Here is an 18,086-nt window from a genome sequence, read left to right on the forward strand (position 1 = left end):
CCTTCATTTTACCAGGTAAGTAATTGAGAACACAGTCTCTTTTACCATAACGACCCAAGAGCAATGATTCGTGTGAGTGATGATTGTCATAAAAAAATTGCCAACTCAATCAGATAACTAACACATACCTTCCTACTTCACTTCCATACAGCCCCCCTGTCCCACAGAGGTCTCCCCCTGTCGGGGTGTGCTCTGTGTGGGCAGATAGGACTTGTGTGCTAAGGGTATGTCCTGGGTCTGGCACCCTTAACCTTACCTTCCTGGGGGGCCCTGAGAGCAGTGTTCTGGACAACATCCTGGTTCTCAGAGAAAAACTGACGGACCACAATATCCTCAGACAGGTGGGATCAGGGCCCGTATCCACAAAGCGTCTCAGATCACGTATCCACAAAGCGTCTCAGAGTAGGAGTGCTGAGGATCAATTTTGCCTTTTGGATCATAATGAATACGTTTATATGGACAGATCCTAGCTCCTACCCTGCAATGCTTTGTGGATATGGGCCAAGAATTCAGACCAGTGTTCAGTTTATCTCAAGGTGTTTTTCCCTTCAGGTGAGTCCAGTGGATTAGGGAGGAAAACATTGTGAAGATTTTGAGGAAAAACTAAAGCTGACTTAAACAAACTCCAAAACAAACTATTGGTGTTTGATTTGTCTAATACATGTTTTAACTAATCCACACATGATTTGCCTAGTTTTTGGACTTGTTCAAACCGGTGGATCTTACTTAGGCAGTAAAATGGCTATAATTACAGTTTGTAATGTGGATGTTACACACACTGAGGCATTAGGAAATGTTATCACTTAACTGTTGAATGACATAGATGCCACATAGTGGCATGAATACGCGGCCAATTTATTAGGTACACCACCCCGTTCACCAAAATGGTTCACTCCTATAGACAGTGAGTCACATGTAGAGCTGTTATGGTGACCGTATTACCGCCACACCGGCGGTTACGAGTCATGATGGCAGTCAAATTCCATGTGAGCGTTTAGTCACGGTAATTAGGCTTCTCCAAGCTCTGATACTGCTGATGCTCATTAGTAGCCTACCAAACTTTCTAACTGCCTGGTACTCAGCACTCTATTGTTCCTCTAATCACACTGACATCAATACAAATGTAATCGAAAATCTAATCAAACACTTTATGAGAGCCCATGACCTCATGTTGCGCAACATTTCTATAGGCTATGCAATTGTGCGAGAAAACAGAGTGATGGCCTCTATTAAAAAGTGGAGGATCCCATCAGCTTTCTATAGGCTAGGCCTGCTATATTTATTTCTCAACCTTCATAATATTAAGCACATTGCTTCTCTTTACAACAGGAGTATAGCCTACCTGGCTGGCATGAAAATGAACCACGACAAAGCGTCCTCCATTCGCTATTTAAGTGCATAGATAACATGTATTATTTTTCCGCTGCCCCTGTTTTGATACAGGTGCATGATAATGGTTCATTCTAAATCAAAGCTAATTTCACACATATATTATTTAGTATATGTAAAGACAAGATTAAATCAAGAATAGTGGTGACAATATTAGCCTATTACTTGTGAAGGATGCCCAGCTTTAGGCAAACAGCGCATGCTTTTTTTGCGACTTTTCAAATCATAGTCGCACACCTCATGTAGCCTAGTCCATAGGCCTATATGTTTTGATAAGGTTTGTATAACAGCTAAAGTGGTCAAATAACGTCTTAAAATGAAGCACATTAATCTGCTTTACAATGGGTTTAGAGCCTAACTGGCATACATACACAGCGCGTGAGTTTGGGGAAGATCATTTTCACCATAAAAGTTCACCTTTTATAATAAAAGCATTACATGCATAATCACATTTGTGGTCACTTTTGAGAATGGTGCTTTCCTGCTAATGTAACATTCCCGCTTATAGCCTACTGCCGTGTGCGCATTGCTGTGCTTATAATGTGAAGAAATAACTCAACAGTTTATCAACATTTTAAGCTAAACGTTCTCATCTGTTGCGCCAGGCTCATTGCTTATAACAGTTTTTTTATTCTAGTAGTTGTATTAATTTGCAATCGATCGCATCTCACAACTGTCCCGGACCATGTTTGTAATATTTATTTCTCGTACAAAATGGAATAGGTCAACTTTGGTACTATGGGGGATAGTAGATTGACATAGGCTAATGATTTTGCTGTTCGTTAGGCCTACTCATCTTGTTGGCTGATGAAAAGTAAATGTGGACAGTTCTTCCCATATCTTCAATATGCCCCTTGGAATTGGATGAGGACGTGCACAGTTGTGTACCCAATGTGTCTGTCTTCACTTGTAGCCTGTGAGAAAGACCCGATCACGTGATGGAGAGTCATGTGAGTGAGAGGTCCTTCGGCACGCAGCAGGGAGAAAGGAATTATAATTATTATATTCTGCCCAAGGGCTCAATGGCCACCTGCCGCAAAAGGCATGGATTTTAGGGGGCATTATGGCCACACAAAGGGGATGCAGCCGAGAAATTCGAGACATTATCAAGAGCTTGTCAAATTGTGAATGAGAGACTGATGAAGTGTGTACAGCCTGCGCAAAAAAACAAAGCAGAGGTCATGCCTTTCGTGCGACTTTTTTCAAATCATCATGCAGCCTTAGAATGTATTACAAGTCAAAACACATTTCCCAACATTTGTATCTCAACTAAAGTTACATGAATAACTCTAAATTAAGCATATAGGAGTATAATTTGTATAAAATATCCTTCAGCTTTGTTTAATTGTATTCTTCATACTATAAAATAATATAAAACAATGCCACTGAATTCTAAGCAAATCTTGTCTGCTAAACAAACTAGTGTAGCCCACAGCCATATTGCATAGCCAGATCAGGGCATTATATAAGGACAATGCAGAGTATGCTATTCTGTTCTTCTGAAATGTACTATATTTTCTTCATATCATGTTTCTTTAGACCTGTCTAAAATAAATAATGGATTTATTGTGATGGTGTAGGCTATATTTCATGGATTTATTAAAATGTAGATGTTCCAAAGGTCTGCATCAGTGGCTTGTAGGCTATGCATGGAAGCCAGGAGATGCTAAATGTGTTTATGTTAATTAACAGTCAATTACCGTAAGACCTGTAGTTATTTGCTTGACAATCACCGGCTGACAAAACTTCATGACCGCCACAGCCCTAGTCACATGACAGTGGCTTGCTATATTAAGCAGGCAGACAGGCATCGAGGTATTTACTTACTGTTCGATTGAACGTTAGAATGGGCAAAACGAGTGACCAAGCGACTTTGAGCATGGTATGATTGTTGGTGCCAGGCGCGCCGGGTTTCAGTATCTCAGAAACGGCCAGTTTCCTGGGCTTTCCACGCACGACACAGTATCTAGGGTTTACCGAGAATGGTGCGACAAACCAAAAAATCCAGTCAGTGGCAGTCCTGTGGGCGAAAACAGCTCGTTGATGAGAGGTTGAAGGAGAATCGTGCAAGCCAACAGGTGGGCCACAAACAGGCAAATAATGGCGCAGTACAACCGTGGTGTGCAGAACGGCATCTTGGAACGCAGAACTCATTTGTCCTTGTCACGGATGGGCTATTGCAGCAGTCGACCACACCGGGTTCCATTCTTATCAGCTAAAAACAAGAAGTAGGCACGCGATCACCCAACAGTGGAGTCAGGATTTGGCGTAAGCAGGCCATGGCCCAATCCTGTCTGGTGTCAACAGTACAGGCTGGTGACGGTGGTTTAATGGTGTGGGGAATGTTTTCCAGACACACATTAGGTCCATTGTTACCGATTGAGCAATGTTTCCATGAACAAGATAATTCAGGCTGTTCTGGAGGCAAAGGAAGGTCTGACCCATTACTAGATTGGTGTACCTAATAAACTGGCCATTCAGTGTGTATAGCTGCTACATCAAAAAATACTTAAGTGAAAATGTAATTCATTAATTGACTATGTTTTACTGTAATAAAACCTTATAATATAATGAATGCATTTACATTGAAATTCATAGGCTGTGTATAGTATAGTTTACCTACAGTATATATGATTGTTATTATTTTTAAGAGCATGTTGTCACAGAACTCCTGTTTTTGGCACAGATCTCAGCACTGAGAGGTGATGTTGATGTTCAGATGGAGGACAGTGACAGAGTGGATGTCCATACAACTGATACCAGTGACGGAGGTGAGGGTGAAACACCAAACTCAGGATTGTGGCTTTAACTTAGTGATGAGTCTTTCAAAACAAACTCTGTCCAGAGAGTCATGGTGCTTTCCCTGGGTCCCCAAACAGCACTATTTACCAGTGGACAGTCTCAGTTACCACAAATAGAACAGGAAGACCAGGCCATGAACAGTGTTTGCACATGAGACACACAGAGAGAAGGGCAAAGCCCAGTCCACACACACACACGCACACACACACACACACCACGCTGACCTGCGTGTATGTGCCTCCATGACACCACACACACCACCCAGCCAGCACACACGTGTCATGTACATGAGCGTGTTTAAATTAACTGAACAGACGATGCACACTCACTACACAGATGTCAGCAAGTTGCGTGCTATACAGGATACACACTGCACAGGGATAAGGAGTGGGAAATGTACATTTTCTTTTACTAGCAACTCAGATTTTTTTTACCAGCCAGAATATTTTGTTTATCCATAATTGCACAAAAAACAGATGAGCATGCTTTCTAATATTAAAAAACAAGAAATATATTACTAGTAATATAGTATTTTACTTGCTTCATTTTATTTCATTTTTGTGACCTGCGTCTTTTAACCAATGTACAGTATTTAGATCCAATAATAAAAACAGATAAACAGTTCTACAACATAACATCAATAATCAACAAAGTGCCTGCCCTGCCACAAAATGCTGAGTGACATGGTTTATTTATTATTATAGTTCAGGGCTCTACGCTTACATTTTTTATAAGGAGTACATGATGTGCTCCTAAGTAGAAATGTAGAAGCACACAAATAAATCTAGTTGAACAATGACTAAAAGTTCATGAATAAAAGTCCAAGCTCAATCAAGCACAGTCATTAGGTGAGACAAACATTTTCAGCTGGCCCTTTAAGGGGCCAGCTGAAAATGTTACAGTGGTAATTTGGGAACTTGCTTATCTGTGATGAAAACAATCTCACACTGCAATGTCTTCTTAGCAGCAGACAGTTGCAGCAAACTCAAACTAACATTGAAAAACAACTTAGCATGTGAACAAAACGATGTAACTGGCCAAGAAACACGAGGACAAAGTCACACTTTATGAGTCTTTCTTGTCTGTTCGACCAACTTTTACATCTGGGCTTTGGATTAAAAAAAAAACTTTTTCCAAATGCTCTGCCAACGTGTCTGGTGAAATATACATTCTTACCCGCCAATGACAAAATCTACCCGCATTTGGCGTGTGTTAATTTCCAACCATGGTCTGTATGAGAGAGATTAATAAAGCAGAGGAGGGAGGAAGGGAGAGGGAGAGGAAGGGAGCGAGAGAGCGGTGGTTGGCCTCACATTCAGTTGGTCTGAGACCCCTTCTAAGAACCAGTTGAGATGATGAAAAAGATGAAGACACTGTCTTACGATGCTAAGTGTGTGGAATGTATGTGTCTGGGGTTTGCGTGTGTGTTTCTGGGGAAAAAGGTCCTGTCTGGTGTGTGTCTAGATGCCTCCTTCAGTAAATACAGCTTCATGGATGCAAGTCTTGGATGACCTAATATGACTTAAAATAATAGCCATACACACACACACTAGACAGATGAGGTGTTGGACATGGTGTGAGTGTGTGTCAGAGCTTTGGCCTCTCCGTCTAGAAGCTGTCCATATTTACTGTCTCTCACTCTGTCTGTGTCACAGACAGAACGTCTGTGAAAGGCTGTAAGTAAAGCTACACAGCTGCTCGGATAGAGCGGATTTGTTTTACTTCAACATCCTGATATCAATTCCAACTGTTTCTCTCGCTCTCTTCCTGTAATTAGTTTAATTTACCAAGCCTTTTGGGGCACACACACAAACGCATGCACACACACACACACACACAGAAAGCCCTTTGTGAAAAAATCAGTGGTGTAGGTGAGAGGTTAGGGTGGGACTCATTCCCTCTCTCTTCTGGGTGGGCTGCGGTGGTGCCCCCCCCCCCCACACACACACACACACATCTCCTCAGACACACGCTGCCTCTCTCTCTCTCTCTCGTTTCTGGTAACCGTAGTGACGGCAGGCTTGATATCGATGCATACATAGAGAGACAGGACAGGAAGTCTTATCTCAGTATCGACCTCACCCCTCAGCAGCCCCAGCTAGACTGGAAGGAAGCACTACAGATCTATAGACCTGTACATAACAACCACTCTCTACCATTTTTTTCCCTGTTGCTTTAGCTCCGCTGCTATAGACTTCTTAGTTCCTGCAGAATATTGGCAGAACAGGACATAGCTAGAGGTTCTAGAAGTCAAGCAGTGATTCCAGCATATTTAGTGGAGAGGTCACCTGTCTCTTCTTGTGAAAAATCACTGCTTAGGGTGTTAAAGGGTGTCGTTGAGTGTCTTTCTCCTCTTCTGCAGGTCTAGGCAGGGGGCTGCCAGTAGAAGACCTTACACTGGTGGTTAGAGTAAGTATACTGTCCTGCTTTTCTTTTCAAATGAAATTACTTGGTACATCAATGAGTTTGGTGTGCATGTGTGGATCTGTTATTTTTTTGTGTGCATGTGCTTTTGTGAGGCTGATGAGAGTTAATGTGTGCACACATTGTTTGCTCGTTCTCTGGGAAAGTTTCTTGCCTTATTGTGTGTGTTTCATTATGACCATTCTGAGCAGTGCTTCGCTAATGGACTGCCCACATACATTCACCTCATCCTCTGCTCATAGGTGCGTGCGTGCGTGCGTGCGTGCATGGCTATCTGCTAAAGCTTACTTAATTTTGTATTTTTTTGTATTCTTTTCACTGCATCAGGGATAGCAGACGTTAAGAATAGGAGACGTTTTGGCTTTGCAGCCTTCTTCAGTGTGTAGGTGCAATTTAATTCAAACCAGCAGGTGCTTCTAATCACGATTGCCATTCATCTGCCAATCAGGGATGTGGCTTTTTCTGGTCTACCTGTATACAAGTTAGTCACAAAGAAATACAGAATTATAAGGTATGCGAGCGGGCACGAAGGGCAATTCATGAATGAAATGACTTACACGTCTGCTCACTTGTGTGCCATTAACAAGCCCTTCAGGGTCTACAAATTCAGAAGGCTCACGAGCAGCCGGTTGTTACAGTCAGTGTGCCCGGGTGATTGGTTCACCTCCGTTGACCAGAAGGACACATCATTTTATGTGGCCATATATCCCCCTCACGGAAAATTCCTGAGGTTCCATTTCGAGGCTGTAGCCTCCGAGTTTCTGGTTGTCCCTTTTGGGCTTTCGCCTCGCACTTTTGTGGAGGGAGGATTTGGCACCTATGTGATGTCAGGGGCTCGGGATAATAGACTACCTGGACGATTGGCTGGTGGTAGCGGAGTCGAGGGAGCAGGTGGTGCGTTACACATATCCATCTGGTTTCCCATGTTCAGCTTCTGGGTTTCATAGTGAATCAAGAGAAGAGCTGTTTGACCCCGTCTCAGCACATTCCCTTTCTGAGTCTCGAGTTAGACTCAGCCAAGAATCGTGCATTCTTGTCCCTGGAGAGGAAGGCCGGTTTCCGTCTTTGCTTGGCCCAATTTTGGTTCAGTCACATTAGGGATGATGGCTTCTATGATAGCTGTGGTTCCCCCGGGATTGTTGCTGATGCGACCGTTCCAGCGGTGGGTGATAGAGACTCCACCTGAACCTGAACCACCTGAACCTGAACCACCTGAACCGATCACTCCGGGTGTCCCTCTCATGCCTACGAACACTGGCTTGTTGAAGGGACCCGCGGCTCTTGTCTTTGGGGACCCTCATCGGTTGAGTTATATTCCGCAAGGTGATCGACAGACGCGCACTCCCCCCCCCCCCCCACTGTGTGAGGGCAGCTCAATTTCAGGGTTGTGGACAGTGTCGCAGAGAGCACTGCACATCAATTACCTGGAGCTTTTGATGGTGTACATAGCACTAAGGTGTTTTCTTCCGTTGTTGGCAGGCCAGCATGTGCTGTTGAGGACCGACAGTGGTGGCATACATCAACAGACGCGGAGGGGTGCGGTCTTGCCTCCTCTTATCCTTGGCTCGCTCACTACTGCTGTGGAGCGGCGCGCACTTTCCCTCGCCACGGGCGCCTCAACACGGGTGCGGGTCTGCTATCCAGGAGGAGCCCTCGTTCTTGAGGGCCTCCCAGATATGGGAAATGTTCGGCAGGGCCGACGTAGATCTTTAAGTGTTGCGAGAAAACGTGCATTGTGGGCTGTTTTTCTGGATAAGGGACCTCAGTGCTCTGTTGGGAACTGATGATCTCGCACAACAGTGGTCTTGGACCCTCCTTTATGCTTTTTCCCCCTGTGGACCTGATTCAGCGGCCTTGGTTCGTGGAGATCATTCGCCTTGTAAGGGAGTGTGTACACTTATTAATATGACATTATTAACGGGGCACCACTTGCTATAAGTCAGCAAGAAACTTTAAAATAGCTACAATTATAACTACGGTTAACTTATAATTCTGAAGGCAATTAAGTTCCTAAAATGTCAAGGTAATGCATTCTTGACAGTAGATGTCTTTACAAAGGATTTATTTAGAAATATCCAGGATAAAACAATGAATGTACAGGATGAATGAATAGTGGAGATTTTGATGGGAAAAATGTACGAATCAGAATAAGAAAAAGGATAAGGGAGTTTGTCTAACATATTTATAATATTATTTCAAATATAAAATTAACAGAGACAGGTATTTCTAAAGGAGAAATACAGATTACATGATCACATCAAATCAGGGAAAAGAAGGTGAGGTTGAGCTGGAAAACTCTCTTATCTGTCTGGAACCAACGGTCTTTAGATAACTCTCCATGCAAGCAGAGTCCAAAACAAAGGATTTTAGTAGTCCAGAGAATCCCAGAAGTGGGGCATCTTTGGATTGTTTTGTGGTTCATATGACAGCAACCATGGCTGGTCGGTGTCGGAAAACACAAGGAGTGGTGTTCACACATTCAGTTTATAGTCCTGGACAGGAAGAGGTGAGGCCTCCCGTCAGGAGCTCTGTGATTGGTTCAGTTGAGGGAATAGTTTCTGGGGTTGGGTCAGCCCCATTCATCGCCTGCATTGTTCTGTGACTTATGGCAGGACATGAGTTAATCAGTTGTCCACATAAATGGAGGGTACTTTGTACACTCTCATAATGTCTTCCACCACCTGTGTGAAGACTGTGCGATCTCACAAATACCAAACAGTATACTTTTCCTTTGTCAGAAAAACGTATCACACACATTCTAAAATCACATTTACTACACACACATCAACACATAATCATTTTCAGTCCGTTCACGCTGTTTGCTTGAGGAAATAAGAGTTTTGCGTGCAGTGTATTGTTCTCCAATGGAGAAGTTCATTGGCTGTGTTGTAGTCATCGTCACTCTTCGTCAGAACCCTGCTTTTTCCATGTTTCCGGCAGGCCATCATAGCACCAATTTGGTTAAACTTGCTGCCCTTGAGCTGATAGCAGCGTTGATGTGGACTAGAGGTGAGAGATGAGAAAAGAAGGGAAGGAAGACTCCTCCTGGGAGCCTGCTGTGAGTGGTCCCCTTCTTTCTTTGTTCTCTGGCCAGTGAAGAGAGGTCCTTGTGTATTGTCATTGTGGTTGACGTTTGGCGTGGATGTGTTAACTCAACACTCCTATACAGCCTTTTAGGCGGGGACCCCCGGCAATTCCCGTTGAGCAGGGACCTGTTGTCCCAGGTTCATGGGCAGGTCTGGCAACCACGGCAGCAGATTTTAAATCTGTGGGTTTTTTTGGCCCCTGAAAGGTCCAATCTGATGGCAAGGGTTTTACCTTCGAACGGTATTGCTACTATACAGTCTGCAAGGGCACCCTCCACGAGAGGGTTGTATTGATAATAAAGGAATTGTTCCTTTTCAGAGCTCTCTGTTCTTACAGGAGCTTTCCGAGCAGGGCCATTCATTCTCCACCCTGAAGGTGTACAGTGCATTTGGAAAGTATTCAGACCCCTCTGGGGGGGGGGGGGGGTCACAAGCTTGATGTAACCACATACTAAACTTTTGACTTTTTTAATACACATAAGTGAATTTGCCAATACTTTTGGTCCCCTAAAATGTGGGGACTATGTACAAAAAGTGCTGTAATGTGTAAACTGTTCACCCAATATGTACCCTCAAATAAACCTCATAGATTTTGTATCATTTCAAATCCAAAAAGGGTTTTGAAGAGCAGCTCGTTCTCTCTCTGGATGATGATGAGGAACTTTCAACATTACAAACAGGTGAGATATATTTATCTGTTTATCTCTCTCTCTCTCTCTCAATTTAATTTCAATTTAAGGGACTTTATTGGTATGGGAAACATATGTTTACATTGCCAAAGCAAGTGAAATAGAAAATAAACAAAAGGGAAATAAACAGTAAACATTACACTCACATAAGTTCCAAAAGAATAAAGACATTTCAAATGTCATATTATGTCTATATACCGTGTTGTAACGATGTGTAAATAGTTAAAGTACAAAAGGGAAAATAAATAAACAGAAATATGGGTTGTATTTACAATGGTGTTCTTCACTAGTTGCCCTTTTCTTGTGGCAACAGGTCACAAATCTTGCTGCTGTGATTGCACACTGTGGTATTTCACCCAATAGATATGGGAGTTTATGAAATTTGATTTGTTTTTGAATTCTTTGTGGGTCTGTGTAATCCTAGGGAAATATGTGTCTCTAATATGGTCATACATTTAGAAGGAGGTTAGGAAGTGCAGCTCAGTTTCCACCTAATTTTCTGGGTACTGTGCACATTTTTGTGTTTATTTTATATTATTGAACCTTTTATTTTACTAGGCAAGTCAGTTAAGAACAAATTCTTATTTACAATGACTGCCTACACCTGCCAGACCCGGACAACGCTGGGACAATTGTGCGCTGCCCTGTGGGACTCCCAATCACGGCCGGTTGTGATACTGCCTGGATTCAAACCAGGGTGTCTGTAGTGACGCCTCTAGCACTTAGATGCAGTGCCTTAGACCGCTGCGCCACTCGGGAGCCATGTCTTCTCTTGAGAGCCAGGTATGCCTACGGCAGCCTTTCTCAATAGCAAAGCTATGCTCACTGAGTCTGTACATAGTCAAAGCTTTCCTTCATTTTGGGTCAGTCACAGTGGTCAGGTATTCTGCCACTGTGTACTCTCTGTTTAGGGCCAACTAGCATTCTAGTTTGCTCTGTTTTTTTGTTAATTACTTGACACATTGGAAATAATGATCTTTTTTTCTCATGATTTGGTTGGGTCTAATTGTGTTGCTGTCCTAGGGCTCTGTGGGGTGTGTTTGTGAACAGAGCCCCAGGACCAGCTTGCTTAAGGGACTCTTCTCCAGGTTCATCTCTCCATCAGGCTTTGTTATGAAAGTTTGGGAATCGCTTCCTTTTAGGTGGTTGTAGAATTTAACGGCTCTTTTCCGGATTTTGATAATTAGCAGGTATTGGCTTAATTCTGCTCTGCATGCATTATTTGGTGTTTTATGTTGTACACAGAGGATATTATTTCCAGAATTCTGCATGCAGAGTCTGTTTGGTGTTTCTCCCATTTTGTGAATTATTGGTTGGTGAGCGGACCCCAGATCTCTCAACCATAAAGGGCAATGGGTTCTATAACTGATTCAAGTATTTTTAGCCAGATCCTAATTAGTATGTCAAATTTTATGCTCCTTTTGATGGCATTGCAGACCTTCTTGCCTTGTCTCTCAGATCCTTCACAGCTTTGTGGAAGTTATCTGTGGCGCTGATGTTTAGGCCATTCAGTTTTTTTGTGTGCTCTAGGGCAACGGTGTGTAGATGGAATTTGTATTTGTAGTCCTGGCAACTGGACCTTTTTTGGAACACCATTATTTTTGTCTTACTGAGGTTTACTGTCAAGGCCCAGGTCTGACAGAATCTGTGCAGAAGATCTAGGTGCTGCTGTAGGCCCTCCTTGGTTGGGGACAGATCTAGGTGCTGCTGTAAGCCCTCCTTGGTTGGGGACAGAAGCACCAGATCATCAGTAGACATTTGACTTCAGATTCCTCACCCCAGGCCCTGTGGAAAGAAATATGTGTGTTTTTTGCCATTTTAACCGCACACTTGTTGTATGTATTTCCCCCAACACCACTTTCCGTCAATTTGTATAGCAGACCCTCATGCCAAATTGAGTCCAAAGCTTTTTTGTTATCAACAAAGCATGTGAAGACTTTGACTTTGTTTTGTTTGTTTGTCATACAGTAATTTGGTAAAAAGCCTATTTGACATTTGCTCAGTAAATTGTTTTCACTGAGGAAATGTACGAGTCTGCTTTTAATGACAATGCAGAGGATTTTCCCAAGGTTGCTGGTGATGCATATGCCATGGTAGTTATTGGGATCAAATTTGTCTCCACTTTTGTGGATTGGGGTGATCAGTCTTTGGTTCCAAATATTGGAGAAGATGCCAGAGCTGAGGATGATGTTAAATTATAGCCAATTGGAATGTGTGGTCTGTATATTTTATGATTTAATTTAGGATACCATCATCACCACAGGACTTTTCGGGTTGGAGGGGTTTGTATTTTGTCCTGCAGTTCATTCAATGTAATTGGAGAATCCAATGGCTTCTGGTAGTCTTTAACAGTTGATTCTAAGATTTTCATTTTATCATGTATATGTTTTTGCTGTTTGATCTTTGTTATAGGGCCAAAAAGCTTGGAGAAGTGGTTTATCCTCTCTCTCTCGTAGTTAAGACAGTTAGTGTGTAAGTGAGAAGGTGAGAGAGCAGATTTTGATACTCTCAGGAGTTCTCTGTTGTCAGTAAGGAATGCAATGCAAGTAAAAGCACCTGATGTGTAACTCTGGGATGCTGGCCTTCTAGGCAGAGTTCCTCTGTCCAGTTTCTGTGTTATTTTGCCCATCTTAATCTTTTATTTTTATTGGCCAGTCTGTGATATGTATTTTTCTTTGCAACTCTGCCTAGAAGGCCAGCATCCCGGAGTCGCCTCTTCACTGTTGACGTTGAGACTGGTGTTTTGCGGGTACTATTTAATGAAGCTGCCAGTTGAGGACTTGTGAAGTGTCTAGTTCTCAAACTAGACACTCTAATGTACTTGTCCTCTTGCTCAGTTGTGCACCGGGGTCTCCCACTCCTCTTTCTATTCTGGTTAGAGCCAGTTTGCGCTGTTCTGTGAAGGGAGTAGTACACATCGTTGTACGAGGTCACTTTTTTAGACAATTAATGCAAGGGCTCGTCTCCTCACTCTGCTGCTGGCTCCTGCACATTGTTTTCAACACCAATATGCTGGTTAACATTGCTATTATACCTATAGCAACATGGTTTATACTTTTTTACAATTTATTTAACCTTTATTTTACTAGGCAAGTCCGTTAAGAACAACTTCTTATTTACAATGACGGCCTACCTGGGAACAGTGGGTTTCCTACCCTTACCACTTGGGGGCGGCCTGTCAGGAAGTCCAGGATCCAGTTGCAGAGGGAGGTGTTTAGTCCCAGGGTCCTTAGTGCCCACAAAGCTCATCACTAAGCTATGTTCCCGTGTGGCTTTTTGGCCAGTTCTACAAATTTACTTGGCATGCCTCACTTGCAATTGCATTTAAACTAATAGGATACTTTAGATGTGCTTATGGCACAAACTGTTAAATAAAAGTCCTTTAATTTTTGTAGTAAGTTACCTGCTACTGTGGAAATAACTTTGAATGTATTTCTACAGCTGAACTATACTTTCTCATTAAATACACAACAGCAAACTATATTCAGGAAGTACACAGAAAATCTCATTCAATTATTTCCATTCCTGGACATTTAGGAATTGGGTTTACTTTCTGAAATGACTTGACCTTAAATGGAATTGAACTCAACATTGATTAGCACACTTGGGATGCTACCACACCTGGGAATTGAACTCACAACCTCTTAGGTGACAATAACCTGAATTTCCTGTTTCGCCACCAGGTCTATGGCCATAACAGAGATCGGCCACATATTTATTGACAAGAATATATTTATGCACTTTGCTAAAAGTTTCCTGGAATCATGTCAGTAATTGTGCGAAAATTTGACAACTCCATCTAAAAAGTAGCATTGCTCAGGGACACTTGACATTAAGGCCTATATTCAATCAGATCAAGTGCAAACACGTGATAGCCGACACCCGCATAGCTGGTGTTTTGGCAGAGTCGCAGGTGTAACTGCGTTAGAGCTGTCAAATTGTTGAACTGCTGCTCGTTTTGTCATTGTCACGAAGCCACACGCATCCTACTCGCGTTAGAAGTTCAGAACGAGAAAGTATAGGCTATATGAAATAATGAGACACTTAAATTAGAAATCCTCATTATTTGTAAAAATTATTTTCATCAGCCTTATCGAGGGTTAGATTACATATCACATTCAGTGTTCTAACTTGTAAACAAGCCTGCATGGGATTTCTCTTAATGCAGCTCTGTGCAGCCAATGGCAATTTTTGCTTCAGGTATAATGCCGGGAGACGTTTGTAGAAAATAACAAAATGGAGGTGATTGTGGACTATAGGAGACAGCAGAGAGAGCAAGCCCCCATTCACATAGACAGGGCCGCAGTGGAGAGGTTGAAAATCTTCAAGTTCCTTGGCGTGCACATCATTGACGACCCGAAATGGTCCATTCACACAGACCGTGTGAAGAGGCAACCATGCCTCTTCAACCTCAGGTGGCTGAAGAAATGTGGCTAAGACCTTCACGAACTTCTGCAGATGCACCATTGAGGGCATCCTGACGGGCTGTATCACCGCCTGGTACGGCAAATGCACCATCCGCAACTGCCGGGCTCTCCAGAGGTTGGTGCGGTCTGCCCAATGCATCACCAGGGGCACACTGCCTGCCCTCCAGGACACCTACACACCTACAGCACCCAGTGTCAAAGGAAGGCCAATATGACCTCATTCACCCGAGCCAAGGACCGTTCACTCGGCTACCGTCAGACAGACAGAGACAGTACAGGTGCCTCAAAGCCAAGACCGAGTAAACTAAAAAACAGCTCAGGCCATCATTAGCCATCTACCAGGTGATGCACACTCACTACCACAAAACACACACAAGCTATCATACACACACACACACACACACACACACACACACACACACACACACACACACACACCTCATACTCACGAACAAATGCACTCGCAGCCAACACTGCTGTTTCATGTTATAGAGACATTGAACCACTGGTCACTCCCGTTTCACACTGTGTATTTAAATATTGTAAAAAGGAAAGTGGGATACCTAGTCTGTTGTACAACTCAATGCCTTCAACTGAAATGTGTCTTCTGCATTTAACCCAACACCTCTGAATCAGAGAGGTGCGGGGGGGGCTGCCATAATCGACATCCACGTCTTCGACGCCCGGGGAACAGTATGTAGCTTATTCTAATATCTGTACTACTGTACATTGTATTTTAGTAACACTGTTTATACACACCAGATATTTATTTATATACATTGCCTTCGGAAAGTATTCAGACGCCTTGACGGTTTCCACATTTTGTTACATTATAGCCGTATTCTAAAATTTATTAAATATGATTTTTTCTCAGCAATCTACACACAATACCCCATAATGACGAAGCGAAAACAGTTTTTTTTAAATGTTTGAACATTTATAAAAAACTGAAATATTACATTTACATAAGTATTCAGACCCTTTACTCAGTACTTTGATGAATCACCTTTGGCAGCGATTACAGCCTCCAGTCTTCTTAGGTATGACGCAACAAGATTGGCACACCTGTATTTGGGGAGTTCCTCCCATTCTTCTCTGCAGATCCTCTCAATCGCTGTCAGGTTGGATGGGGAGCGTCGCTAAACAGCTATTTTCAGGTCTCTCCAGAGATATTGAAGTCCGGGCTCTGGCTGAGCCACTCAAGTACATTCAGAGATTTGTCCCGAAGCCACTCCTGCGTTGTCTTGGCTGTGTGCTTAGGGTCGTTGTCCTGTTGGAACGTGAACCTTCGCCCCAATCTGAGGTCCTGAGTGCTCTGGAGCAGGTTTTCATGAAGGATCTCTCTGTACTTTGCTCCGTTCATCTTTCTCTCGATCCTGACTAGTCTCCCAGTCCCTGCCCGCTGACAAACTTCCCCACAGCATGATGCTGCCACCACCATGCTTCACCGTAGGGATGGTGCCAGGTTTCGTCCTGATGTGACGCTTGGCATTCAGGCCAAAGAGTTCAATCTTGGTTTCATCAGACCAAAGAATCTTGTTTCTCATGTTCTGAGAGTCTTTTATGTGCCTTTGGGCAAACTCAAAATGGGCTGTCACGTGCCTTTTACTTAGGAGTGGCTTCCGTCTGACCACTCTACCATAAAGGCCTGATTGGTGGAGTGCTGCAGAGTCGGTTGTTCTTCTGGAAGGTTCTCTGATCTCCAAAGAGGAACACCTCCTTGAGCAAGGCCCTTCTCCCCCGATTGCTCAGTTTCGCCGGGCGGCCAGCTCTAGAAATAGTCTTGGTGGTTCCAAACTTGTTCCATTTAAGAATGATGGAGGCCACTGTGTTCTTGGGGACCTTCAATGCTGCAGAAATGTTTCGGTACCCTTCCCCAGATCTTTGCCTTGACACAATCCTGTCTCGGAGCTCTACGGACATTACCTTCGATGTCATGTCTTGGTTTTTGAACTGACATGCACTGTCAACTGTGGGACCTTTATATAGACAGGTGTGTGCCTTTCCAAATCATGTCCAATCAACTGAATTTAACACAGGTGGACTCCAAAGACGTTGTAGAAACATCTCAAGTATGATTAATGAAAACAGGATGCACCTGAGCTCAATTTTGCGTTTCATAGCAAAGGGTCTGTATGTAAATAACGTATTTCTGTTTTATATTTGTTATACATTTGCATTGTCCTAATTATTGAAAAAAAGTATAATTTAATACATTTTAGAATAAGGCTGAAACGTAACAAAATGTGGAAAAAGGGAAAGAGTCCTTTCGGAATACTTTCCGAATGCACCGTATAAGCTTAATGTTTAGGAACATAGAACATTAACTGGGATGTCATTCACTCTTATGGGACACCAAAAAGAGCAAGCTGAAAGCCATGCCTAGAATAAGCCATGCCTGCAATCTGTTGATAGGCTGACCTTGTTATAGTATTCTGCCTTTCAGCGAGTGATGTGTATGTTGTCAACAGAAGAGTCAGTGAAGCCACGGTATGTTATTGGCAAGGTTGCTAGTGGCAGCACGTGTCCTGTAGGTTACTGGCAACATTTTTCCAGTAAGTTTTGTGACTTTTAGTTTCCAGTTAAGAAATGACAAATTCACAGCAACTTCTGGGAACAAGTTGCCATTCATTTACTGGGAAATGCACAATAACCTCTTCACAGTGAAGCTCATTACTGACACATTCTCTTACCGCGCTTGCCGAGCAGACAGTGTCAAAGGAGGTGCGCTACTTGCATCGGCATAACCATCAAACACTTAAACTTCTACAGCACTTCCACTGACGTTTGGCATAAATACTATTATTTAATCATGGCACCAAATATGCTAATGAGGTCCACCAGTACAAGTGCAGTGATGATCACACCTTCTATAAAAAATATTGGGTAGAAAAAGGTCTCGTAATACCTACAAGGTACCGAACTGTACCATTTGAGTTCATATGTGTACCAGTGAAGTGTACAGTGCCTTCAGAAAGTATTCACACCCCTTGACTTTTTCCACATTTTGAATAGCCCTTTGAGCATGGTGAAGTTATTAATTGCACTTTGGATGGTGTATCAATACACCCAATCACTACAAAGATACAGGTGTTCTTCCTAACTCAGTTGCCGGAGAGGAAGGAAACCACTCAAGGATTTCACCATGAAGCCAATTGTCACGGTTGTTGTTGGGTAGAGACGACCCAAACGCAGCAGGAATGTGGATACTCATCTTGATTATTTATTAAATAAAGTGAACACCAAAAAACAAAAAAAACAAAGAACGA

The 18,086-nt window shown here is 42.9% G+C and overlaps 1 protein-coding gene across 3 annotated transcripts in view; it reads left to right on the plus strand.

Annotated features, from left to right (window-relative positions):
* Positions 1 to 18,086, plus strand: part of LOC115203824 (rho guanine nucleotide exchange factor 28-like) — a 103,089-nt gene that overhangs the window by 26,642 nt on the left and 58,361 nt on the right. For all 3 annotated transcript variants that reach the window (XM_029768853.1, XM_029768854.1, XM_029768855.1), the window contains exons 6-9: positions 152 to 341; positions 4,076 to 4,160; positions 6,554 to 6,600; positions 10,318 to 10,381. In XM_029768853.1, the coding sequence (XP_029624713.1) occupies positions 152 to 341; positions 4,076 to 4,160; positions 6,554 to 6,600; positions 10,318 to 10,381 (386 nt within the window). The remainder of the gene's footprint in view (positions 1 to 151; positions 342 to 4,075; positions 4,161 to 6,553; positions 6,601 to 10,317; positions 10,382 to 18,086) is intronic.

This window comes from Salmo trutta, chromosome 12, assembly GCF_901001165.1.
Source record: "Salmo trutta chromosome 12, fSalTru1.1, whole genome shotgun sequence".
NCBI classification, from domain to species: Eukaryota; Metazoa; Chordata; class Actinopteri; order Salmoniformes; family Salmonidae; genus Salmo; species Salmo trutta.